This window comes from Colossoma macropomum, unplaced genomic scaffold (assembly GCF_904425465.1).
Source record: "Colossoma macropomum unplaced genomic scaffold, Colossoma_macropomum, whole genome shotgun sequence".
NCBI classification, from domain to species: domain Eukaryota; kingdom Metazoa; phylum Chordata; class Actinopteri; order Characiformes; family Serrasalmidae; genus Colossoma; species Colossoma macropomum.
In genome coordinates this window covers 20,274,477-20,301,653 of record NW_023494808.1, presented here as the reverse complement: position 1 = coordinate 20,301,653, position 27,177 = coordinate 20,274,477, and the positions used below count along the sequence as shown (strand labels likewise).

The 27,177-nt window shown below is 40.9% G+C and overlaps 1 protein-coding gene across 2 annotated transcripts; it reads left to right on the top strand.

Moving 5' to 3' along the window:
• Positions 1-1,795: 1,795 nt before the first annotated feature.
• LOC118798158 (probable ribonuclease ZC3H12C) lies at positions 1,796-25,669 on the top strand. Of its 2 annotated transcripts, none has more exons than XM_036557514.1 (6): positions 1,796-2,029; positions 18,080-18,899; positions 19,804-19,943; positions 20,427-20,661; positions 20,823-20,929; positions 21,150-25,669. In XM_036557514.1, the coding sequence occupies exons 2-6, from the start codon at positions 18,178-18,180 to the stop codon at positions 22,595-22,597; spliced, it is 2,652 nt and encodes an 883-aa protein (XP_036413407.1). In that variant the 5' UTR covers positions 1,796-2,029; positions 18,080-18,177; the 3' UTR covers positions 22,598-25,669. The 2 variants fall into 2 exon arrangements, with proteins under 2 accessions (XP_036413407.1, XP_036413408.1); XM_036557515.1 differs by having other exon boundaries at positions 18,075-18,899.
• The last annotated feature ends 1,508 nt before the right edge of the window (positions 25,670-27,177 follow it).

Genomic DNA, 27,177 nt, shown 5'->3' with positions numbered 1-27,177 from the left:
TGTTTTGCATATAAAAATATGACATTGAACAACATATTTATTTATTATTTATATTCATTTTAGATCATTTCTCTAGATATAGTGGTTTTGAATGCATTATTTAGAAAGATGGGGTCAGTAATGTCTAAAATTCAATTTCTTGACTGATCTGTCCTGAATTTACCTTTTGTTTTCTGTTATAAAATCTAAACATAGCCAAGCATATGTAAACCACAAGTACTGTTGTTATGGGTCAATGATAACCTTGTCAAAGACATTGTAACACTGTAATAAGTTCTGTAGGCTTTGTAGTTAGACATGATAGTATAGGCCAACCCACATGGAGGATTTCTGATAAATGCTGAGTATAATGGTTTACGGCTCCATAACTACATCATGGGTGACATCAGAGGTTTCAGGTCCAGGTCATGGGAGAGAGAGAGAGAGCACTGCAGCTTTTCTCTTTTTTCTCAAGGCCCTTAAATACGGGCAGCTTCATTGCAAATAGCACCCTCGTCTCCTCTATGGTAGCATGTGAGCTGGATATAACTAAGCATAATTAACTGTAACACTGTAATTCACTATAGTCAAACAGTTGAACATACCTTTGTCATCTCAAATGTACTACAGTAGATCACTGTATAAACCGTTGCTTCAACAGTGCCTATGCGGCTAACCCACAACGATAGAAAATTCTTAATATGCAAACATTATATATCTAATGCTTGCATATGATGTATTTTCTATTTGCATATAATATATTATTTGGCACTTTTACTAAGTACATTTAAACTGATTTAATTCTTAAAAACATAGCAGTGCTTTTGAAACTGCAAGTGCACTGTGGTACATTATTGCTTTGTTTAATGAAGGTTAGTCACATAAAGCACGAGTCTGATGGGAACCAAGGGTCACAATGTCTACAATGCGTCTACACCAACGAACCTACACATGTATTCTTTTTATGTTTTTATGTTAATTTTGGTAAAATAGAAGAAAATCAACATTGTTTTCTTTGCCTTACGATGCCATGCCTGTACCTGTCCATCATGATTGTGCATTAAAAATTATGTTTTAGGCCAAAGTCTGATCACAAAGGTATCATAAAACTTTGTCTCGGGCATCAAGCAGCATACAACCATTTCATATTTCTGAGAGGTAGCTGTAGAGGTAGTAAATGCATTGGATGTCTGGTTTCTGTCACCACCACTGTGAACAATTCTGACAGTAGGTTTCTCTACAATGAAGCATCCCGCATCAAACTACTCTGAATCACTTTGTTCATATCTTAAACTTGAAGAAATTGTGAAAGAAAATCAGTGGAATTCCCCTTTAAATATGAAGAATTATATTTGTTACTGCAACTGTACAGTGCAGTAATACACACAGAGTATGTTACACAGCAAAACACAGACTATTTTACCATCGTAAACATTACACATAAAACCTCAGAGGACACGTTTAGGTTCACTGGTGGTTTTAAAGAGTAAATAAAATGGCTATCTTCGTGCTGCAGACATGGCGACCCCTGGTTCCTGTCACCACCACTGTTAAGAAATGAGTCAGTAAGATTCTCTACAGTGAACCGTCTCGCATCAAACCACTCTGGATTACTTTGTCCACATCTTAAAGAATTGGTTGTGAAAGAAAAAACAGAAATTGTGAAACTTCGGTGGAATTCCCCTTAAGTATGAAGAATGATTTGGTCGCTGCGACTGTAACATCACACACACGGCGTAGTACTGCAGTATATAAACAGTGACACACACAGAGGTTGGAGCAGACCTGCCTACAAACGTATTATCTGCACATCGTATTATATATTAGAGTTTCAGTATTAGTTTGGCACGAAGAGGTGTGTGGTCTGTTCCGTTTCTTTCTGTGTGTGTCTGTGAGCCTCAGTGCCCGGCAGGTGGCTGGCCAAATCTTGGCAGTCCTACAGTGAGGAGGGGCAGCAGGAGTGGAGAGTTGCGGTGGGCTGCTGCTGCTGCTGCTGCTGGAGCTCTGGCTAGCTACCTAGCTGCTTCTTCGGCGATGCACCGTAAAAACGGTATGTCACATCTACAACTGTTCTGTTTTTCCAACACTTCTGAGGTAAATAAGGCCGAGTAGTAAATGCCAAAGCGCGTTACAAGCCTGTTTTATTCTGCTCACGCACAGAAACGGACACTGCTATGCAAAACTATGCAGCCCGGTTCGGCTAGCGGACATGCTAAAAACACAAACTTCGTTTCGAGGCGTTCGCGTCAGTATTGACTCTGGGCTCTTCGGTGCTGTGGAAAACCGTCGTTTTGTCGTTCGCCCGTTATTCGAGCCGTTTTGTTTTGGGAATGAGAATAAAACTGGGTCGCAGTCGGCTGAATATTTTAGCCCGTTCGCTAGCTAATCTTAAACAAGGCCGTTTCTAACCTAGGTAAGGTTTCTACTGCTCGCTTTTGTTCGACTCGCTCGCTGTAAATAATCTAACGGCCTCCTTCAGTTATAAACCCGTTATGGACGTTCAGTTACCATGTTATTAAGTCTAACCCTAATGTTTTCAGTATGTAAATTCAGATGGCTGTGTCTCTGGCTACGAGTTAGGAGATGGCCACTGTGCTAACTTAACTCAAATCTCCAAACACTGCCTCTCTACAATAAAACGTCCTTTTTTAAGGGTTTAATCTACCTGTGTGACAAGTTCATAGAAGTTGTCGGAGCTTTATAAAGGCAGCAGAGCTGCGTGTCAGGTGGGAGGCAGATGTGTGCTGCGCTGGTCCTCTTTCACCTGAGCTTCCAGCTCATCATCACATGGTGCAGCGCAGGTGCATCTTGTGGACCAGAGCAGATCCTGGAGTGTGTTTAGTACAGCAGTGGGCTTCGCTTGCCCTTTTAAACAGGGGAGAAAGATAAATTCAGATAGAGGTTTGTCTTTCTGACAGTCTACACGTCCAAAAGTTTGTGGACAGCTTTTCTGCTTGGTGTATTCGTCTGCTTTAAAGAGGAATGCCACCATTTTTTCTGAATTTCCAAAATTTTTTGAATAAATCAGCCCTTGAGATGTGAACAGGATCATTCAGAGAGGTTTGACATGAAATGGAGAGAAACTTACCAACTCTGTTGAGCCGTTTTATTTATTCAGTGAAGTTACATGTGTCTAGAGGGCTTTTATATGTAATGTTGATGATGGTAACAAATCTGAAAAAAACAGCCTATGTTTTCTCTGGGGACTGCTTTGCCTTACAACGCCCTGTGTATATTGCTTCGCCATGACGGTATTAAAATAAATGGATTTGAATACAGTTTAAGCCAAAACTCAATCACAAAACTATCGCAAGACAGTGTGTCAGACATCAGACAGCGTATATTATGTAATAACTTTAAGTGAGGGAGCTTTCAGAGGTGGGCGTCTGGTTCCTGTCACCACCCCTGTGAACAGTTCTGACTTGTCATGTTTCTCTGGAATGGAGCATTTCACAGTTCTGAATGACTTTGTTCACGTCTCAACCATTTAATTATGCAGAATTTCTGAAAACTCAGTAGAGTTCCCCTTTAAGGTGCGCTAGAGGGGGATGGATCAGTACTGAACTATCGATACTTCTGATCCTGACTTTTCTTTTTTGAAGATTGATCCTCAGATGAAAATGTTGATACTAAATTTGTTTACCTTCTGCTGCACACAAAGCCCCATGAATGCTCTGTCATTTGGAGTTATTTCACTAAACACATTTTTTAGTGGTTTTCACTGTAGAAATCAAACTTTTCCCCTTTTCATATGTGCAAAAAAAAGATCAGTATTGGTATTGGGTTATTAACCTTGGTGTGGCATTGAAAAGAAAATTAATGTCATCCCTAAGATGCAGCCATTGACACAGGTGCTCAGTAAAGCAGCTTTATTTTTGATGTTTTGTGCAGACATTCATGTTTGAAAATAAAAATATAAATGTACGCAAGTTTAAAACAAAAACTCACCAAAAAGAAACCATGTTTACATCAATCAAACCTTGAAAAACATTTTAGTCTTTGGATGTTAAAGCGGTACGTTTCCATGCCAAACAGTTGGAAGTCGGAGCGATGAAAGCTACCCATTCTGACGAGCTAATGATAAAGCTAAAGAGACCGCTGCAGCTAGTCAGAGCAACACATAGAATATGCAAATATGCTGAGGTTGATAATGTTACATTGTCTCGAACACAATGTCTGTGAGCAGACTATAATGGCATAATGCAAACAATGGTGTGCGTATGAGCGCATCAGGATTTGCAAGAACTGTACAGTCCTGTTTGACGAATTTAACAAGCTAAGTTCTGTAACATTTTTCACTGTTAGACATCATTTCAAAATAAGTGTTAGCAAATACAGTAACCCTGATAAACAAAGATGACCGCTGCCTTACATCAGTTATCAATTATGTGCACACAGGTTGTATAACCGCCATAGGAAAGCATTACTAATAGAATGGGAAGCTGTGGCTAAGGTCACCATGCTGAATGCTAAGCTTTGGCTAGAAGGGAATAAACTGCCCAGCACTGGGCTGTGGAGCTGTGGAACCGTCCAGTGTCTTTGGGATGAGTTTTAAAAACATTTATGATCCAAAACTGATCATCCAACATCAATACCTCATCTCACTAATGCTCTTGTGGCTGAATGCAATCAAATCCTCACAGCATTGTTTTTCTATTTGGAGTAAAGAATGTTTTGGATATGTCGCCTGCCATTATCAGTACCATTGCTTTGTGCTGACCTACAATTGTAACACTACAAACACTGTACAGGAGCGACTCACATAAAGCACTGTTACTGATAAATGCTGCTCCACTAGACTGTACAGAAAAATGAATTGTGTAACCACAGATGGCACTGGGCAGTTTAGGACGGCTGGAGTCAAAACCGTTTCTGTAAAACCTACTAGACACACTTTGCCTGGTTTCCAGACTGGTGAGTCTGTGTAGCCCACGTGTCCTAATTTGCATTGTGGAACTTCTGTTATTCAACTGCTGATGCATTTTGAATGGAATAGCTGATGATTGTTTGTTTTGGAAGGTCATTTTTGAAAGGCTCTTTTTATCTACAGTATGGGCTGTACCTCTTACAGTCGGTAATTTGTGCTAGGCTTGGGCAGAGTAGCCTGGAAACCAGAATTTCACTGAACTACACGTAGGCTTACTGTTGCTGACTTTGTGGCTTTGACAGAAATGATGATGAAATGCATAGATGGTGGCATTTTGTAACGCTCAGAGACAAAAACAAGCAGCTCACTTCGTAAATTATGTCCTTTCTCATTCACCTCCTACAGTCATTGTTACAGATTCTGCTGGCTTTCAGCTTAGGCTGAACTTGGTTAAGACAAGGCTAATAGTTTTCGAAACCTTTTTGAATGAGGTCGAACAGTGTGTTCATCTTGGACAGGACTCTGATTGGGTCATGTGCAAATTTGTTTTGTCTATGTCTGTATTCATTTGGTTTTAGTAATATCATGTTTGGACATGCTTGGTCTGGGTAAAATCATGTTCATATATGCTACATTTTTGGCTTAACAAAGCATTCATTGTTGTCGGAAAAGCTTTGCTGAAATACATGGACATCTAATCTTTTTCCGAATATATCAGCCTCATATTCTGCCCTGGCTTTCCATTATGGTTCCATGTAAGCTGTGGAAACAGATTGTGTGACGAGAGACCGACTGCGTGTCCGTCTGCGTCCCACTGGGTTTCCATACTTGCCTAGTCAGCTGTGAGCGCCCCTCCTCCCCTCCCCTTCAGACATGACCATGGCCTGGTGAAAGGTTTGAGCAGAGGCCCAGGCTTCACAAAGGGACGTGCTGGCTGCTGGCTTGAGATGGTGTCTGGGCACGGCCCAACAGCTGGCCCCATCCCTTGAGGGACCATCTCCCCATTCTCAGCCAGCCTGTAAGGTCCTCACCCTGGGCCCCCAGAGCATGGCATCCCCCTTCTGCTCCTCCACACATTCAGCCTGCGTCATGGCCTAGGACTGCGGTACATAATCCATCATCATTACTTAGCAGACCTGAAGAGATGGAATTTCGGGAAGAATGCTTTTACGGAACCACGAGCTAATCTGTAACAGGCCAAGACCTATTCAGGTACCTCTGAATAGGGTAATCTGGGTGTCATTGTGCCAGATATACAGCGTGTAATAAAAGTTAGATTAGATTAACAAATCTGATTAATGTGTTCCATCCATCCTAGTTATCGGAATTGCTCTGAGAAGGTTTTGCTTTTTATTTATTTCCATATTTGGAAAATTAGGAAGAACGTGAAAATTAAAAATAAAATAAAACTTGACTCCCCTTAAATTGGGATTTAGCCCAGTGATACTAAATGAGGATTTTGACCAATGATACTCAAAACAACAGGTCAAATCAAGATGGAATATGTGTTATTGCGTACTCATGATGTTCGATTATTGTTTCTTATGATTGTATCACTGTTTATTAATGTTCATGTCTCATATAACACTGCAGTCGTTTCCAAATGCAATGGATATGAGAAACTTAAATCATGATACATCAAACATTGGGCCTCATTCACCAACCGTTCATAAGAAATTTCTTCTTAAAACCCGCTTGCACAGTTTTCACGAGGTCTCATTCTGAAATCCACTAATGTTTTCTTATTTGTTTGGTTCTTAGGTAAGAACAGAATCTACACACTCAAAGGTGCAAACAGTTCTGTGGTTTAAGAACATGTCATGAATCTGACGTAGACTTTCTTAGGACCTTTCTCAAGAACAAATTTAAGAAAAACCTTAGGAAGATGTTGGTGAATGAGGCTCATTGTCTTCATAAGACAGGATCATTACATTAGTATTCTTGCTTTTATAGAAAACAATCAGTGTGGAGCCGAATAGCTGTACATCTTGGCTTCTCTGCAGAAAACTACTTCCCCCCAGCCCTGATCACTAATTTTATCAAATAGTGCAGCAGTGCACTAACATCATCCTAATTACTAATTACAGACTGTCCATGCTTCACCCACAGCTGCATTCTTTTCATAGCTACTGTTGCTCAGCTACCGAGCAGCAGCTGAAGATGGTGAGCTTACTGCTAACTGCTTTTAAACCAGGTCTATATGCCTTTCATACAAAAATGAACAGTGTACACTAAATTTAGGTGTTTTGAGTTGTGCAACACTGTTTTTGAATAGTTTGAATGAGATCATTACCAGTGTTTTGTAAAGATTGGCCAGCACTGCACGAATGAATGCATTTGAGAGTGCAGCATGGATAGTTCACTTTTACTGCCACAGGCATTCATTTACGATGGATAGCCTGCTCCACTTCACCCTCTGATCTGATTTCTGAAATTGGTGCGATTTGTGACTTTGTGTCCATAATTCATGAACGCTCAGACATTTGGACATGACTGAAATTGCCAGTAATGTCAGTTTTAGATCAAAGGTCACCGTTAAGACTTTTTAAGACTGAAGGGTTTTACTAGCTTGAACACCTAGAGCTGCTGTAACGCCCTTGGGGCCGAGAGTCTGATGGTGATCCCTATGGCTGAAAGGGTGCGTAAACAGCGGGGCTGAGGAAGAGCCTGGAGACGTCTCCTCCAACATAAGGCCTCCTTCTGCTGCTCCTTTGATTTGAGAGGAGCTGCTGAGTAAATGGGATTTGGAACTTTATCCCCCTGGCTTTGCTATGGCCATCTCAGCTGGCCTTTGTGAGGGTCAGTGTAGGCCACCACCCCCGATTCATTTATCCTTTGTCTTGACATCAGCTTTTTTTTCCTCTTTATTTTGGCGTGACACATTTGATGGCAGTGGTTTCAGTGGAAAAAATGCTGTGGAACTGTGAAAGCGGAGAGGAACTTCACTGTAAGAACTTATGTGAGGGTTGGTTGGTTCACTAAACATTAAAATTTAAGGGGAAGTGGAAGGTATAATGTAATTTCTGTGCTTTCCAAAAGTTCCACATTGGTTCCTAGAATGATATATTTAGATATTTACGAGATATTACATAGTAATAATAGCAAGAGTTATTTTTCTTCTTATAGTTACTATTAGTAGTGGTAGTAGCAGCAGCAATTAGGCCTTTCACAATCATGGAACTTTAGCTGATGATTAATGCCACATAAGTCTTTATGATTATACTGTTTAATTCTTTTCTTCTTGTTCATTATAAAACTGGATATTGCTACTTAAGCCTAAAGTGGCCAGACTGACTTATTAGCTACTATCTTACTTCCTAGTACACTTACTGCTGCCCTCTTAATGCGTTATAGCACGAAGTTTGAATTTCTGTTGTTTTTATAAAACCCATTACTAAGCAGGTCACAGTTATTACATAATTGGCAGATTGCAGTTATTTGAGCTGATGGCAGTTATTTAAGATGACTGCAGTTTATTCCCCACATTTATTACCTTTCACATGTAAAAACAGAATGCACATTGCTTTTTCATCAGTTGTGCTGTAATGTGTATAAATAAAACCAAGAAAACAGCAAATGCATTTATCAAGTATATCATGAGTCTTAAAAACACATACAAAAGTTCTAAACTTCTAACTAGGGCTATAACACCTTTAGAGGGCAGCAGTGAGTAGTGTTTGTTCATTTGAGCTCAAGCTGTTTCTGTCGTTGAAAGCTAGGAAGCCAAATAGCTAATCAGCGAATTTGCCCGATTAAGGCTTGTGCTTTAATACTTGTATATCATAAACAAGCAAGACAATTAAATTGTTAGTTGCAGTTATTCTTATGACAATTTACTGTCAGCTTAAAATTAGCCTGTGACAGGCCTACTCATGACGTCTCTCAGTAAATGCATTTTCTGTTTTACGTGCATTTGCCTCAAACCAACTGATGAAAATGCACCCACATTCACATTCTTTGCGTTGCGACATAAATACATGATGGAAGCTAACTGTGGAAAATAATTGCGGTCAGCATAAATGATTGCAATATTGAAATATCATGGATATCATCAGTACTTAAAGAACAATGAACAACTGTTTCGTTACAAAGAGAGCACCATTAATCTTACTGGATTACTGGATGATAACTGGTTTTAGTGCAGCATAAAATAATTTATGTTCATTGTTTTTGTCTTTTCCAACTCATTAGATGTTAGAAAAAATAAACATATTGGGTATTATGAAAATGTCTTGAAAATATTGTGATATTATATTTTTGCCATATTGCCCAACACCGTTAAACAACTATAGTCATATAGTTGTGACAGGCCTAGCCGGTTCTCTCTAGTGAAACTGATTGATCAGTGCCCCACCACATCTTTTAACGTACATCGAGAGACAGACAGTTTCCTTCTACATTGGAGATGACTTATGTGGTCACACCAAAAATGCTGGTCTATATTGCTGTATCAGCAAATACCCGGCATGAACAAAACAGGAGCATTTGATAGCCTCCAGCAGTTGGTGTCATGAAGACACCTGTTTACTTTGGCCCACCAAGCAGATGGTCGTCAGTTAGCTGACCCTGAGGAGGGGAGTCAGCAGCTGAGGATCAATTAGAAAGTCACCACAAGTCAAGCAGCTTGTCCAGTCCAACCAGCTTCAGTGTCAACCTGAACACAGTGTATTTAGGCTTTTGTTCAGGTCCTGCTGACAGTATGGCTGATTTTTGTACCACCAGAGTTTCTCTTAGATTGCATCTTCTCTTTGTCCTAAATATATGAGGACTGGATAGAAGATAAAGTGTTTGATGCCAAACATTATTTTAGCTTTCGCTTTTTCATCTTGAATAGAAAGTTTTTTGTTATTGCTCTGCTCATCTGTAGAGAATAGTTCTTCCATCTTTGTTATATTTGGCTGTGTTATATGATGTCTTTGATGATGCACATCATGCATGATTGGTTCATGATTGGGTCGAGGTGGCAATCTGGAAAAAATACAACATCAACATTTTCTCAGTACACAACACGCATCGCTGTATTTAGTTTTTCTGAGGTTTGATAAGACATAAAAAGAACTCCTGCTGCCACATTAAAAAAATATGCTGAAAGCAACTATGAATACAGTGATTTTTTGATGTTTCATATGCTGCACAGAACTGCACTAAATCCAAATAACCAGGTATTATTGCGTTGTCTTTGTAGTGAAACATGCTGTGGTTTGAGAAAAGTATATTCTGACATAAAATTATTTAAATTATCATGATAACAATAAATATTGCCATATTACCCAACCCTGTTATTGGGTTTATTATTACTCCCTGTTCTGGAGGTGGATGACGTTTAAGATTTTGATGATAATGATACCAATATAAAAAAACAGTAAAAATGTTTGACACACAAACCTGATAACCTCACAGAACATTGTTGTTTTTATGGGAAAACTTTATATGAACAAAAAAGTCACTTTTGTTGAGGGGAAATTTTTTTATTTGACAGTTTTGGCTGAATTATTATTAAACTTTAAAGTGTTTTGCATTATTTTAGCTGATAAAATGTTTAGCAGGCATCAAAACTGAGACCTGGTTAGTTCTGTGATAGATGTTTGTGTTACATTATGATGTAATATTTTGACAGTAACTCATTTTATATCATGAAGCTGTTTTATTGTCAGTCCCCTTGTGTTTTAAGGCCCAAATCGTTTTACCAGCCTCATTTAATGAAGCTGGAGCTGTGTCTAGAAGTAATGAGGGTCCAGCCAAGACATCAGTCGAACTATGTGATAAAAGGATGTTGTAATTCTGTATGAATTATTTCTCGCTTATTGATTATTGAAAGAGGCAGAGAAATTCTGTTGAAGGTGTAGATTCTAAACTCTTAACTGATACCATGTTTATGTAGAACAGGAGATATTATGCCTCAAATTTGCTGAAAACATGTTGGGTACACAGTTTTTTCCTGAGAGAAAAATTGTCCTGTACAGGATTGCAGTGTTTATCATGAATGTAAATCATTGCATAATATATGTAAAGAAATATGTAATTATATGATAATAATTATATATAATTGTTCATGGGGGGTGCTGGAGCCTATCCCAGCGGTCTTTGGGAGGAAGGCAGGAAACACCCTGGACAGGTTGAATCATATATCAAAATAGGAATAAGGTTTATCATCGATGGAAATCCCACAGATAGAGCACTGAATGTTTGACAGTGGAAACATTACATAATAATAGGGATGTGCATCGATACTCTAGTTCTCGTTTAACCATTCACGGTGCCAGCAATTGAATACTTAAATCACTATTCAGGTATTTGATTTCAGGGATGCATGATGATTTCGGAATCATAGCGGTTTTAACAGATAAAGACTTAAAAACGAAAAAAAAGATCGGGTGGGTGTTTAAATTTGACCAATATTTCAAACCAATATTTGACAACGTATTTATTGTAACCCGGAAGAGCAAAACGTTTAGATGACACTGACTACCCTGCTTTACTACATTTCTGTTCCTATAAAAATAAGTGTTATATTTCTCCGTAATTCTATTCCAAGTAGGTTTAGTCCCAGTTTATACGTTTTATAAATGTTTGAGTATCAGCATTAGCCCACAGCTTCCAGATCCGTGCATTTCTATTTGTCATTTTTCATTACAGGGAGAAAATATACAGGCTAACCATTCAATAAAATGCCAGTTTTATGTTTTCACAAGACTTTAAATTGTTGACTGTTAACTGTAAATTTGCGAATAAGTCAGTCTATCATACGAAACACGAATGTCTTGAACGTGAGCATGTGTGCAAGGACATGTTAAGGATGCAAATGGGGCTAAAGTTAGTTTCTTACTCTCAGCTTCAGTAGCACAATTGACTCTGGCACGGCTTTTCCGATAACTGGGCTGCCAACTCTAGCTGGTGGTAGAAGAAGTCAAGAAACGGTGAAAATATATTTCTCTAACAAATTAACATGTTAGCATATTGTCCACTGAGCAGAAAAGACCACATGTAGAGCACAATGAGTCCTCAACATCCAGTGTTACTGATTAGCATATAAGACAACCTGCCAGTTTCCTTGGCCGTTTTAGAAAAACAAAACATGTTTTCAAATGTATTCCTCTCTGTGCTGCTGAATCTTTGTGCTACCGAATTTTTATAGGTTCTTAATACCAGTGATATTACCTAAGAAAGTAAGCCTACAGCCCTGCATTTTTTTCTCCATGAGGTTAACTAAATATCTGTTGAGTAACTCTTACAGATACTTGAATGTTAAAAAAAGCTAGAATGCTATATAACACCACAAAAAAATTAGGATTAAAATAATTTTATGGGTGTGAACACAATACATTTGTGGTGTGCCTTTGTTAAGTACAACAAACAATGTACTGTATATTTTATTTGATTGAAAATTTTGCATCATAAGAGTTCATGTTATGTACATATTTTATGGCTAAATTACAAGATTATTTATAAGTGGCTTGTTGTTAGTTTTAGATGTTTGAATTAAAAAAAAATGCCACTGACAGTCATTAGGGACACAATCATAATCAGCATTTTTGTGCTCCAAACAAGCATTTAGCAATCAGCAGTCTTGCCCAATGTTTGTTGTGATTTTATGATCTAAACGTGACCTCGGCTGGACCTTGTGCTGTATTTGAATGTTGTAGTTTCATGACTTATTGTGCTAAATAGCCGGTTGCCTCTTAGATTCAGTATAGCACTTTATTTCATTCATGTCATTTAAACAGGCATCTGATGTTTTGTTTAAGAATTTAGGGTCCAGTTTTGAAAATAAAAATGTAATACAGTTTGGCCTTTTATACAGTAAATAATGTTATTTATATTGCAACTTTGACTGATAGAAAGTACTGGAAATGTGTTGTGTGTTTTCATAATTTCATTTAACCCATCTAGTGTGAGCTTTAGGTTTAAAAGAAAGTCTAATAAAAATCAGCCCAAAAAAATTGCCTGGAAAAAAATCAGAATCTGGCATAATAATTTTAGGATCAATGGATTCCTAACAGTCATATGTGCGCATAAAGCACTGTTTAATTAAAATTTTTATTAAGGGCTGTCAAGCTGATTATGACTTCTGGCAACCCAGTGGAAAGTGTATCTCCAGAATATCCTGTCTTCTGTTTCAGTTCTTAAGCTAAAACTGAAAGAGTCTTTTTAATTACTGTATAAAATTATTTTGGCCAGTATTCAGATTTTTCATTTTTATATGCTTAAAATTGCTATGAGTATTGGTGACAACTTTCACATTGGTTGGCCTCTAGTAGTAATAAGTCAAGGCGACTGGACATATAATGGTATAAGGCTGAAAACGTTTTATCGCTCATACGAGGGGCTTCTTTAGTTTGAACTGAGATATTCTTATTTGATATGTATACCACTGAACCGCTTTCAAGGGCTTTTGATTTTGCTTCCCTAGGCAGGTCTGTCTGACAAACTGTGGGAAGAAATGTTCAGGAAAAACATGTTACTTCACAAGTGAAGGATCACAGCCAAACTTTTTTTTTGGCTTGCAAAACTTTGACTAAGACCCCAATTCATGTTCTGACAAGCCTACCCATTATCAGAATAATCTCTGCACGCAAATCTTTTAGCTCAAAATGTAAAGCTTGTGGTAATCGCCTGCAGCGAGATGAGGTAGAGTGACATTTCAGAAGAGGAAATATGAGAAGTCGGTGTTTGAATTCTGAAAAGCAGGAGAGCGTGCTGGCTGAGTCATCTGGACCTCAGAGCTTGCCATAGTGGCCTCTACATTTTTGTGGAAGTGTGTCTTAACAATGAAGATGTCTCTTTTTTTTCTACAGCTAGTGAAACACACTTATTGTGCGTAGTTGTTCAGATGCGCCCCCCCTTCCTCACACACACTTCAACCCCACTGAACACCCCCCACCCTGCCACACACACACACTCTCTCTCCCTCATTCTCCCTTTCTTCCAGCTCTCTCTTTTTAAGGAATACGCTTTTAACATAATTTGCCCTATTGTTTGGCCCCGACTCAGCTACCCCCCCCGCCTTCAAAATCCTCCAGTCAAGAAAAAACAAAGGAGGGGTGAGCCACTGCAGTCCCTCAACTAGCCAGGTGTTTCCCACTGCCGGTCTGCTCCCTAATGGCTGAGGCCTCGTGCTGCAGCTGCCTGCTAAGGCCTCTTTTGTGTGGCCCTATTGTTGGGCCACACACCCCTCGTTGATTCATGGGCCGCGCAAGGGAAGACCCTTTTGGAATGACAGCCACTGGCTTATCCGCACACTCCCCCGGTTGGTGCGCGCTCGAGTGTGTGCGTGTGTGTCTTCCATTGTGAGCGAGCAGTGCTCTCATTGGTTGGTGGGCAGCGACTCACTAATGGGGGAATGGTAGACATTGTACTTCCATCTGCTCCAGCTCTCATTGTTCAAACCGCCTTCTGTGGAAAAAAGATCTATGGTACAAAGTCCCTTCTTCTGGCGGTTTGAAGGCCCGTTGGCACCACGAGCTTGGAAGTGTTCCTCCTGTTTTGGGGTTTTTTTGGAGAACGTAGGAGTGCGTGCACAGGAATCTTTGACTATATGAGACAATCTGCTGATGCTGGATTGCGCCAAGATATTTTTACTTCATTGAGAGGACTTTGCAAACGAACTTTCCTGTGCCGTTTTGGGACACGCTGTCCTAGCTGGCGGTAAGTGCATTAAACTACCTGACTCAGACCCTTATGCCCTTAAACTGTAGTTGTGTTATTCTGTAACTACAATAAAACTGAAATATAAGGTATGTAGTTATGAAAGTAGTTGGGTCACTTAGTGCTTAAGAGCTTAATTTACCCGACTGTATGATTAGGTTGGAAAGTCTATGTATTTTGCATTTCTAGGCCTTATTGCTACATCTGGCATCTTAGCTCATTTTCCCTGCTTTCCGGCAGCCTGTGATGCGTGTTGTTGTTTGTGCGAGTTGCAGGTGGTATGATGCGCTTTGCATATCCTTTTTAAGAGGTTATGAACCTCCCTTAAACGATGGTTTAGTCTTACCAAGACGACATCTGTTGGTTGTTAGAGACAGGAAAGGGGACATGGCCAGGGTTTTTCTAAGCGTACATAACTTTATTGTAGTCTGAACTTTTGTACTCAGGCGCTCTTTCATATATCTCTTTTTTGCATATTTAAAAGTATGAAAGTAGTTTCAGAGTGATGTCTGATATTGCACACCCACATGTTGTGCTGTATGCTGGACTTGCCAATAAAATAGAACATTAGTCTTGTGATATGTCCCAGTTATTCACCCTAGATATGACTCCCAGAGACTTTTCCTGCAAAATATAAATATATCTGCATTGTCTAGTTATTACTGTGAAGTGTATATGTAGTGATGAGAGTGAGGAATTGAAGTGTGGGCCCACACACAGACCCTTAAGGTTCGAGGGGTTAACATAGATGATGCTGGTTGTGTGAAGAGAGTTGAGGGTTGCACATGAAACCCAGGAGGAGGCTGAAGGTGGGGGTTCGCTAGTTTGCATTGCCGTTGCCACGGAGGGGGATGTTTGCACTCCAGGGTTAAGACGAGGTTTCCCTTTATGTCACGTGACCCTGGGCTGGCAGGGCATATGCGGCAGGCAGCTCTATTGAGAGCGGCAGCAGAAGCAGGAGGAGGACACCAGTTGCTGTTCCCCTGTGGCCTCAGCAGACATCTGTTGCCCTGCTGGCTGCGTCCCCCCAGCCCTCGCACTGGGACGGCCCTGCCTTTTGTCTCAGCCAGGGTCTGTGCAGACAGCACAGCATACCCTCTGCCCCACACAATAACTGCCAGGCGCACACACGCGCGCGCGCGCACACAGCCAAACGACATGTGTTACATATTCATTACTGCTTCATTAATGACACGCGGCCGGTTCTAGCCTCCTCACTGGCAGGGTTTGAAAAATGCCAACAAATCAAAGAGAGCCGACGCTACCAACAGACTTTGGGCGCTGTGCCATCTGCAGCATATCACTTTCTAAGCAACTGTAGCCACGAGCAGAGAGCTATCAGCCATTACAAATACACGGCCTAACATGGTTTACTTCAACTATTTTATATCCTTGAATGCTTACTGTGCACTGAATCCAAAGTGGTAAGCAACTACAAGTTACTCGCTTCAGGCAAGTTTGAATGGATTGCTATGAATAGATGTGACAGGAGTGCTGAAGTTCTTTTACTTAAGTCTTTCACAAAAAACAAAAAACTATGTAATAAAAGTGAAAGAGACCGACCTGAAATTCTACTCAGTGTAAAGCGCCCAATATTAAATTGATTCAAGTATTAAAACCTATTTTTAGAAGTGAACATTAACATTCCAGCTTATCATTAAGCTGAGCTGCAGGATTACGTTCATTTTCTGTTGGATTGGTCTCTAACGTGGTTTCACTTCCTACTGCTTTGCATCATTGTGAAGGAAGAGGAAGTACATGGTCCCCTGACAGAACATTCTTTGATGGTTCAGCCCTTTGTCTGGCTTTTGTAGTGTATCATCACCTGCATTACTGAATTCTTAACACAGTATTAGTTCAGAATATTTGCCAAAGGGCTTTTATTTTGGAAAAATTTTAATACCAGTTATGCTTTTTAATGTGTTTGATAGTAGTATATCTATAGTATTCTGTGTATACTAAGATGAAAAAAAATCTACAAACGCTTTTCGTTTATTGATTTATCTGTTACTTAAACAGAGCACTGTGACAAGGAGAAGCTAGTCTCTTTGCTAGCAGCCTTTTTGCTTATAATCTGCCAGTATGTAACTGGGAGCTACCAGAATAATGGTCTGGAAAACTCTTTTGTTATGGTACGACAAGTCAGACACACTTGAACCACCTCCCCCCTCCCACCCCCCGGCTCCCTCTGCTCCTTTTGTTGAACTCGACTAAATTATTCTGGCTCTGTTGTGGCACTTGGAAGGGACGTTCTTTAAGCAGCTGCAGCCTAGCAACAGTTGGATGTTTGCCACACAGCCCTTTGTTTGCCTTGTGCCCTCCCCATATTAAAATTACCTGTGTTTCCATGGGCCAGTGTCCAGTGACTTCCCAGTTATGTTATCTTCTACTGTCTTTTTATCGGTTCACTAACACAGTTACCATCAACGTAGCATAAATATTTGACCACAGTCAAACATTTCCCTGTCCTTTTTCCAATGAACATACTGTAAAGTTCATTTTTCTTATGCTTGGTAATTAGGGTGTTCTCTGAAGTGATGTCAGTTTTACAACGCGTCACAGTTTTAGCGGGTGACACCAAAGATATGTGCACACGCAAACTTACTTGTCTTGTTTTTACGGCCTTAGGCTCATATAATAAAATCAGTAAACCAACTATGACAGCATAACCTGCAAATATGCAGAAGAATGTACGCATGATTTGCATCTGAATCTATTAACACAATATGATGTGCTTTTCAGTAGGTCCCCTCTTCACATATGTCAATTGATATTGATTTAGTGACCAACAAGCGGTAGACGTGTGGGGACCAAATGAAATTGGCTTATATTGTAGCCTGATTAGTCTTAATTGCTTTGCGTTCTTTGCAAGAAACCAGTGGGTAGAGCTGTTCTCCATTACAACCCTTAATTTTAAGACCACAGTGACAAAGACAGAGACAAAGAAAGATTTCTCATATCATTTTGTCATGGCATGGAAAACACATTATGCACAACATGGGTAAGGATTGTCCTGCTTCAGAAAACAACTGCAAATGGTTAAATGTGGCAATACCCAATAAATGTGAATCTGACTGTTGAATGTTAAAATTCACTTGAATGTCAGTTATTTTGACTGTCAACTTTATGCACCTGCAGAAAAGTGAAGTTATTGAATCCAGGGTAAAGGGTAAAAGACCTACTGGACATTTATCTTGAGCATGTCAGTTTTTGGCATCTCCTGAGACTTAAACCACCAGTAAGAACACACCTACTAAACCTGGTAATTAACAGATTCAGTGAATCAGGAAAACCACTATACTGTGTTGGACTGCAGCCCTCCAGGACTGGAGCTTAATAGTCTATTCTACAGGGATTATTTAGATTTCTGGAGATGCCTTTCGGTGTAGATCACATGGGCCTGGAAGACCTGTTGTCTTGTTTAGCTCAAACCCTGATCTCCCAAACCTAGCTTAAATATTGAGATGCTCCTGAAGACTTTGAGTAGTTGGATCAAGCATATTAGCCTACCTCCACAGAGGGATGGACCTCCAGGAGCAGGATTTAGAGCACCTCACTACAATAAACCTTTGTCTTTTCCCAGTCCAGGTTCACATGACCAGAGCAGTCTGAGGGGCGAGTAGCAGACGGGCCAGAGGTCAGCAGGGGTTAACGGCAGCACGGCGCTGAATGTCTGTGATAGCTTCATGGGCCTGAAGGACCATCTGGAGGATGGAACAGGCCACATCCTTGACCTGGGGCTGGATCTGGACTACCTCCACGTGAAGGCTGTAGACCGGCAGGCCGGTGCTGATGCCGGTCCCAGGATGGACAGGGGCTCGTCGGATGCTGGCGAGGATTCGGCTCCCTGTCCTAGAAGGCCCATTTCCTCCTCCCAAGGTGACTCAGAAGAAAGCGCCGGGTCTGATAATGAGGTGGAGCGGGGCTGTAGCCTCTCCCCGAGAGATGCCCTGAGTGAAGGATCAGCCCGAGCTGTTCACCCTCCCCTCTGCCGATCACCATGTCTGGATCTGGATTCGCCGGGGCCTCCTGAGGCAACGCCAGATGAGCCTGGCCCTGTTGACACAGTCAGGGAGTACCAGACCAAGCTGGAGTTTGCTCTAAAGTTAGGTTACGCCGAAGACTTGGTCCGGCTGGTATTGAGCAAGCTTGGGCCAGATGCGCTGATCAACGATATTCTTGGGGAGCTGGTGAAACTTGGCAGCAAGTCTGAGAGTGATGGCAGCACCCAGACCTCATCCATGTCCACTTCTTCTTCCTTAGCATCATCTGGTTCTTCGTCATCTTCTGCATGCAGCTTTTCAGAATCAACAGATTCACGGCGGTCTGAGTCCCCATCTCAGGCAGTGCTGGATGATAAGGATAACCTGCGGCCCATAGTTGTGGATGGAAGCAATGTAGCCATGAGGTGAGAATCAAAAAAATGAAATGATTCCCATTCTTCTGTGTCATTTTTTCATGCTTTACATTTTACTATATATTTTAAAATATACTATTTTAATATATAGCTCCAAGTTGTATACCACAATAATAAAAAGATTAATGATAAATAACTTACTCAGACTCAGATTGAGACACATCATAGTCCAAAAAAAATTAAATAGGCCATGTATGTATATTGGGAGCATTGTATATGTCTACCATTTGTTCTAGTCAACATGATCATGGGCTTTTAATTAAAAAAAGATATGGGCAGAATGCCAGTGTTATCTGCAAAAGCTAGTTTGTATTGGGTCCTTTCACTGCAAGTTACTGTTTAAAAATTAAATTAGGCTAAACTGTGGTGGATTTTAAGACATTGACATCAAGCATCAGTTCACTTATCAACAGCTAATCCCAATTACCCACTTACTTACTTAGCTCAGCTGTCTGACATGCCCTTCATCCGTCTAACTACACATTTGTTAATGATATGTCTGCTCAGTATGAGCTGGTTTAATGTGTTTGCCTTGAATCAATTTGATCTTTGGGTGGTCTATTGAGTTAAACTACTATGGTTTGTAATTCTTGGAACGCCCCTAAATCATTGCATGAAAGGGTGGAGTTGATGTTCTTCCTTAGAAGATCATGTAAGGATTGAGATTTCAGTCTGTGCTGCACCTTATTATTAAGGACTTTAACAAAGGTCATTTCTTTGGGCATATTCATAGCATTCATATATAAGCCATTAAACATTTAAACAACAAATCCATGTCTGCACCATGGAGGACTTAACATATGTCTTTTGTGTTGACGTTTGGTTTAATTGTCTTTGCATTTTCAAACTGGATTCACAGCAGTTATGAATTACCTGTCTCGAACTCATATTGCAGCCACGGCAACAAAGAGGTGTTCTCCTGCCAAGGCATTCAGCTTGCAGTGGATTGGTTCCTTGAACGTGGCCACAAAGACATCACGGTGTTTGTACCTGCCTGGAGGAAAGAACAGTCCCGTCCTGATGCTCTCATCACAGGCAAGTCTGTCTTTGCATTTTCTTGACTATATCTCTTCGGTCAATCCTCAGGCACCCTGCATTTTGCCACGGAATTTACTGATTGAGAAGAGGGCATATATTTGTCAGTAACTGATGATCGCCTGTGTTTTTTAAAGAACACAGTTCAACCAGAAAGATGCCAGTTTTAGTTAAAGTTTGCACCTACCAACAACTCAGTATATTAGGAAATACTTATAGGCCAGACTTTTTTGGTACTGTAGCAACAAATGACAACAGACTTTCCTCACTAAAACCATTTTTATGTTTACTATGTTCTTTGTTATTGAACTCTGAGCTGGTCTGGGCTGTCCATGGCTTTCATCCAGCAATTTCAGACTGAAACTACATTTAGTTTACATTACAAGTTACATACACCCTGCCCTTGGTACATATTAGAAAGTTTACATTTTATAAGCCAACTATAAAAGCTAACAGTTTGTTTATTTTTCTTTGTTTTCGTAGACCAAGAGATTCTGAGGCGGCTGGAGAAAGACAAGATTTTGGTTTTCACGCCCTCCCGCCGGGTCCAGGGCCGCCGGGTGGTATGCTATGATGACCGATTCATCGTCAAACTAGCTTATGAATCAGATGGCATCATTGTCTCCAATGACAATTACAGGGACTTAGCTGTGGAGAAACCTGAATGGAAGAAGTTTATTGATGAAAGGCTTCTCATGTACTCATTTGTCAATGACAAGTAAGTCTTCCTGTTGCTCCCCAAATGGATGTTGTTGGCCATTTAGTTTTTGGTTAAGCACTATCAGTTGGACATTGCATTACCTACACATTTGCTGATAAGTGACTTTTTGGTCTTGTCGTAACAAAGGTAACTAATTATTTAAAAACTCTGTCCCTCAGATTCATGCCACCTGATGATCCCCTGGGTCGCCATGGCCCAAGTCTAGAGAACTTCCTAAGAAAAAGGCCCATCATCCCAGAACACAAGAAGCAGCCTTGTCCTTATGGTACATCCTCCCTCTTTTTGTCATCTCAGCTAAACCCTGTCAAACACAATTTTTCTGTTTTCTTCTAAGCTTTGTGCAACAATCTCCAGGTCTCATTTAATAACCACTTTAGATCAGTTTAGGCATGCTAAATTATGTGTTTTTAAAAATGTAATTACTCTTTGTCAGTCTATCTATTTAAATAAAGGTCAACAGTGCTAAAACCCACTGTCTCCTTTAGGAAAAAAGTGTACTTACGGGCACAAGTGCAAGTTCTACCACCCTGAGCGTGGCACACAGCCCCAGCGTGCAGTAGCCGACGAGCTCCGTGCCAGTGCCAAGACTTCTGCAGCCAAAGGCACGGCTGAAACAGGCCTGGTGAAAAGCCACAGCGTTCCTGGAGGCTCCCGCAATGATAAAGCCAGTGAGGGAAAACGTTCACACCCAAAGAGGCAGTCAGACCCCAGCGTCCGCACTCTGTCTTACAGCGATGTGGAGGACAAGCTAAGCTCCAAAACCAAAGCAGACCCTCACAAGAGCAGCCTGACTCTGGCCCCTGCGCCTGGCGGACCCCCTTCTTGTCACAGTTATCTGCAAGACCCGCAAGAGCACCCCACATGTCCCTCCAAAAACCACGTTGCACCAGCCTTCCCGCAAACAGAGTCCTATCCTACCTGTGAGTCTCCAGATCACAGTTACTACTCCATGGTCCGTGCCTACTCGGGCCTTGGCCTGTCGTCCCAGCGAAGTCCGGAGCGGCACTTCCACCTGCCGGACGTGGACCCACGGATCAGCTCAATAGCATCGGACTGCAGCAGTGAGGGCAGCGCCAGCTCTGACTCATATGGCACTGCAGCCCACAGTGAGCGTTCCTGCATGAGCTCTCCTGACTCTGGACTGCTAGATGATGGGCTCAAGTGTCATCACCTCCACCACCAGCACCACCACCAGTACCAACATCGCAGGCAGTATCCATTGCCTGGCATCTTACCCCCACCCCCCCACCACCACCAGAGCCGGGTGCTATCCCCGGCCCCTTCAACTCACCCCAGCTACCACCATCACAGTGTACCCCGGATGCACAGCTTAGCACAAGACGACCAACAGCCAGACCCCCACTTCAAGCACTCCATGTCCTACATGGGCCCTCAAGTCCAGCACCAGACGATTGGTGCAAGATCAAGCTGTCCCGGAGAATACCCTGCTCTGGCACACCCTCAGAGCTCCCCTCTGGGCCGAGGCCTGGCATCCACCCGCCTGGACAGCGTGTCTGACTCCAGGCTCTATGAGCACTCACCTCTACCGCCTAGGAAGGCCTACTTGGGGCAGGACCGAATGGCCAGCTGGGATCCGTACTACCGGCAACCCCCGCAGCCTTGCTACGAGCCCTTTACCTTCCAGAGCCTTCCGGAAAACCGTGAGCAAACATGGCGGGCGCCCTGGGGACGGGCTGCCCTTCCTCCTCCTCCTCACCCATCCCACAGTCCACATCCCCCGCCCCACCAACAGCACCAGGAGCCGCCCGCAGTCAGCCGCTACCAGGAGGTGCGTGAGAAGGTGTTCGTGAACCTGTGTAACATCTTCCCCACCGAGCTGGTGCGGCTGATCATGGGGCGGTACCCGCACGTGACCGATGCCCAACAGCTGGCAGCCGCTATCTTAGCCGAGAAGAGCCAGGTGGGCTATTGAAGGCCCTCAAACTATTTTAACCCTAACAAATGGATCTTGTTCAGCAGACTCAGGTTTTCTGAGGAATACGGAGGTGTCTACAGGGGATGATCCAGGCCATGTTAAGTTATGCAGAGCTTCCATTTACCCGAGATGGAAACCTGTAAACATGGCCGGTGTAAGGACAAGCCATCTCATACTTGGGTTCCTCGTTTGACTCTCTTGAGGTCACAAGTTTTATCTGGCAGTGGAACCAGAACCGCTGTAGTAGCAATTTGTCTACCTGAGGTGTGAATGTGTGGCAGTGTATGTGGTATTATTTATTTTAGTCTATATATTTTCTGCAAGGTTTTGCTTTATGTTGCTAGTTATGTTCAGGTGAGCTTGTACTGATTCACAGGGCACTTTTTTTTCCATTGCTGTTTATCAAATTCTACAACGATTTGATAACTTATGGCAATCAGACAAGAACTGATGGAAGGCCAGATTATTTATAGTGGATAGCAGATACTGGGGTGATATAACACATATCTACATAAAGGAATCCAAATCAAATGTCAGAAGAGGGCAGGACCCTGTCTGCATTTCTAGTGGCAAGGAATATGAGCTCTACAAGAAAAATTCTGTACAAATTTATTTTAAACACTCAGAACACCTCCAGATTTGGTCCCACATTTCTCTGACCTTTCACTGTCTTTGTGACATACTGCCTACTCTCACTTGAAAAGTTTCATTTTCTTTTTTTGTTCTTTAAAATCGCCATCCCCATGACCAACTTCTATTTGAATCACGAAGGATTGGTTCTTTGGGGATTCGCACGAGTAGCAAGTATTATTTCGTTAGTTGTGTTAAATTATTATGATTTGCTGTTTCTTCCATTTTTTTTTCGTTAAGCTTTTGCCGTTTTGTGTCGGTTACAGAGTGGATGTCTGATCATGTGCTTGTCTGTGTGAATGGGTACTTGGGTGGAAACTTTCCGTATCAATTTTACATTGTATTGTCAGTGTTATAAGAGTTATAAGTCAAAGGCAGAGTTTCCCAAAAGGAATGTATTTCAAGAAGCAAAGCGTTTTGCCTTCAGTGGCCATGCTGAGCTGCAAAATTCAACGACAGTGGTTGTTCTGCCGAATGCCTTCTTAGTTGGTTTGCAGGGCTCTTGACCCAACGGTGCTTTTGGGAAACTCAGGCATGGTCCGACTATAGCCACAGGTGTAGTGTAGTTGAGACAGTTGCCCCAGCTCTGTCTGTGTACCTTAGTTTTAGTAAGGGACGTCTCTGGCTTCACATAATGGGCGCATGCTACGTTCATTTTATTACTGTCCTCTATCCAATTGGGTGAAACGCTCTTTGCGACACTGTACGTTCTGGATCTCCCCATCCAGGTCTTTTGAAATCTGTTATCTGTTACCTGACGTGACCCGTGGTAGCCAGAGAATACCTGTCCTTGTTGATACAAATTGTATCTTTTTTAACTTAAAATCAGAGACGTTTATATACATATAATCTATGGAAAAAATATATTCACACACAATTATGTACAATAGGTAGTACTTGTGTAATTTAAGAGATATTTTTGGCAACATTTTATCATTACAACTCAAGGAGAACGGTTGAAGTTTCTTTTTGTGGGCAACAAAGAGCATAAAATGCATCTTTTAAAAGGAAGGAGGGTATTACCGTGATGAAGATATTTGCTAATTATTTTATTTATTTATTTTCTTTGGAAGCAAAAAGTTATTTATGGTCTATTACCTAGAATTTAAAATTGGGTTATTTGGGGTTTTGAATTTTGCAAAATGATTAGGTTTACATTTTGAATGAATTTGTATTCTATTGGTACTATCCTGGGCTGTTTTCCAAAAATTATTTGTAGCATAGTTATATGGTAAAGCGAGTTTTTTGCAGTGATGCTTTTTAATCCATATGACTGGTTGCTGTGCTGCGTCGCTTTTGGAAAGCCCAGCTCTGATGAACTAAAAAACAAAACAAAAAAAAACCACACCATTTCAGATTTGGCCATAGAAGAGTGATCTGACAGTTTTACGTATCCATAAACTATTGAAACAAAGATACCGGATGCATTTGAGGACTGCGGTTAAGAAAGGCTACATAATGAAACGACTGAGGTAAAATGCTGCCTAAAATATGTTTGTTAGGAGCACCTTTATTTTGAAAAAAAGAAGAGCCTTCCCTCTAGCCAGGTGGCACCGTGTGCCATCGTTGGCAGTGGCGTGGGCATAGAGTAAATGCCTCTACATGGCATTGTGCTTAAGACACATCTGAATAATCTGAACCATGTTCAGCTTACAAGTTTTCAGGGCCAGCTTTATAGCAGGATGTCCCTAATACCAGCGTATTTGCAGAAACATAACGGTACGGCTTCTACCTGAGCACGCTGTTACATGCGGCAAAATAAACGTACAGTTTTTTGTGCAAATACTGATTCTTTAGGGACACCTTATGTAAAGTGGCACCTGTTTTCATATATAAATATATATATAAAACGAGTTGTTTCTCATCGTGATGTACTGTGTCAAAACTTCGACGGACTTGCTGTGAGTAACGTTGCCGTGTTGGTGTCATGCCTTCTCTCCTTTATGAGTGTTTCAGCTTGCCTTGTTAAACTGCCTCACAATGTTGTGGTGAAAATGTACATAGGCTTTATCCAAACCCGCTACTGCAATACGTATTGATCTAAGGAGTGATGCATACAGCTGTACTACTGCTGAACTTTCTTCCATGTAGATGTTTTGGGACTTCTTGGTCACATTTCTTGATTCATGGTATATGTAGGCTTTATGCTTAAGGACCAAAGTAAGCAGTGAACTAGTTAACATTAGAATTTGAAAGGCCCAATGATAGTGCATTTGTTGGTCAAAGCAGATAGTCATTTTGAGATTATTTAATTTTTCATTTTTTTTTTTTTAAACCAGAGGAAATTATGATGTGGTAAAAGGAAAGAACTTGTTTTGGATCATTATTGTTGGATCAGGTCAACAAAATGTGTGGTCAAGTTACAGAACTTGGTGTTGCTGCATATCCTGGAGTTTCCAAATGTGTATTTTTATCGAAATAAAAAATACAAAGACATCACCAAATTTTAAGTTTGAGTTTTGAAATGGGTAAAGTTTGTGCTTTATTTTGTTTGTTATAATGCTTCTCATTTCATTCAGTGGTATCAATGGTGGGATTTTTTTTATTAAATTTGAGAAACTGCAGTCGACTACTGGAGTACAATATTGGAAGTAACTACAGTACTGTGCAAAACTTAGAGACCTTTCATGTATGACATTTTTTTTCTCTCTAAAGATATTGCTGAGGAGAATAGATATAAGATAATCCACGTGAACGGAATATAAGTGGGAAAAAATGGCCATTTCCAAAACTGGACTTCAAAAAATGATTAACAAATAGACCAGTACTTAAAGCTTTCATCTTTAAGAGATACACAGGTCCACAGGTGTTTCTGTCCATCCTTCCACTGTGTGAAGACAACTCAACACTATGAGTCTGAAAGGATGTGTAGCTGTTAAGAAGCTGTTACTGAGAAAAGGAAGAAAATTTACTCTTGAACACCAAAACCGGGTATCTGAGATGTGGAGTAAGGCTTTATGGACTGATGAGTCCAAGTTTGTTACTGAGATTATCTGGATTGTGAAGCAGAAAATGCAACTAACTTCTACGACTGAACTTTGGAGGAGAAAAAAATGGCTGCAGATTTCTGTGAAAAACTAAAACCGACATCTGCAAGAAGTATGGATGCCTATAATAAAGGCAAAAGGTTTTATGTTTGTTTTTTTTTTCTGACACTAAAAAAATTAATAACTTGAAATTTTGATTTTGCTCTTTGAACTGGAAAATGAAAGGTGGTCTTTGACTTTGCACAGTACTTTGTCACCACATAGTTAATTTAATTAATTCATAGATAAATAAATAAATGATGTGACATTCAGAGAAAACAGGAGAACAGAGCCTAATCTTTCCTAATTTAACTTTAAAAACTGATTTTTACTGTTTAAGTTCCATTTCATCCCCTCACCTGTGCCAGTCAGTGACAGCTGCCTGATCACACCACTTAACTCATCAGGCAGAGTTTCTGGAAATCTTTTAAGAGCTGTCACTTGTAGCCTGGAGGTTGGAAGCGAGAATGAAGCGCTCATAAACAGGTGTGGTTAGGTTTGAATGCAAAGCCCCCAGGACACTCGCAATATGCAAACATTTCCAAAGTGAAAGCTGCCTGATCACACATGCAATACAAATGAACAAAGTCTGCCTAAAAAATACTGTTGAACACAATGTTTACTGGTTTCTTGGAAGGACTTGTGTAGATAAAATACTGGAAATTCCAAGCAATGTATTAATATGAAGCACCTCATAAGGAGTTGGGCCACTGTATGCAGTCATACAAGTCGTGAACTGTGTATGGGACACGGGACCAATCTTCAAGAAAGCTTCCATGTCTTTGATGGGTGAATGTTGAAATCAGCTTCATGCTCTACTCCAGGATTCCCTCATAAAGGTTCAATGATGTTTCTGTCTTCTGATTGAGGAGGCTGTAAAAGTTGTTTGACATCATCCTGGGTTTCAAGAAACCCCTCAGA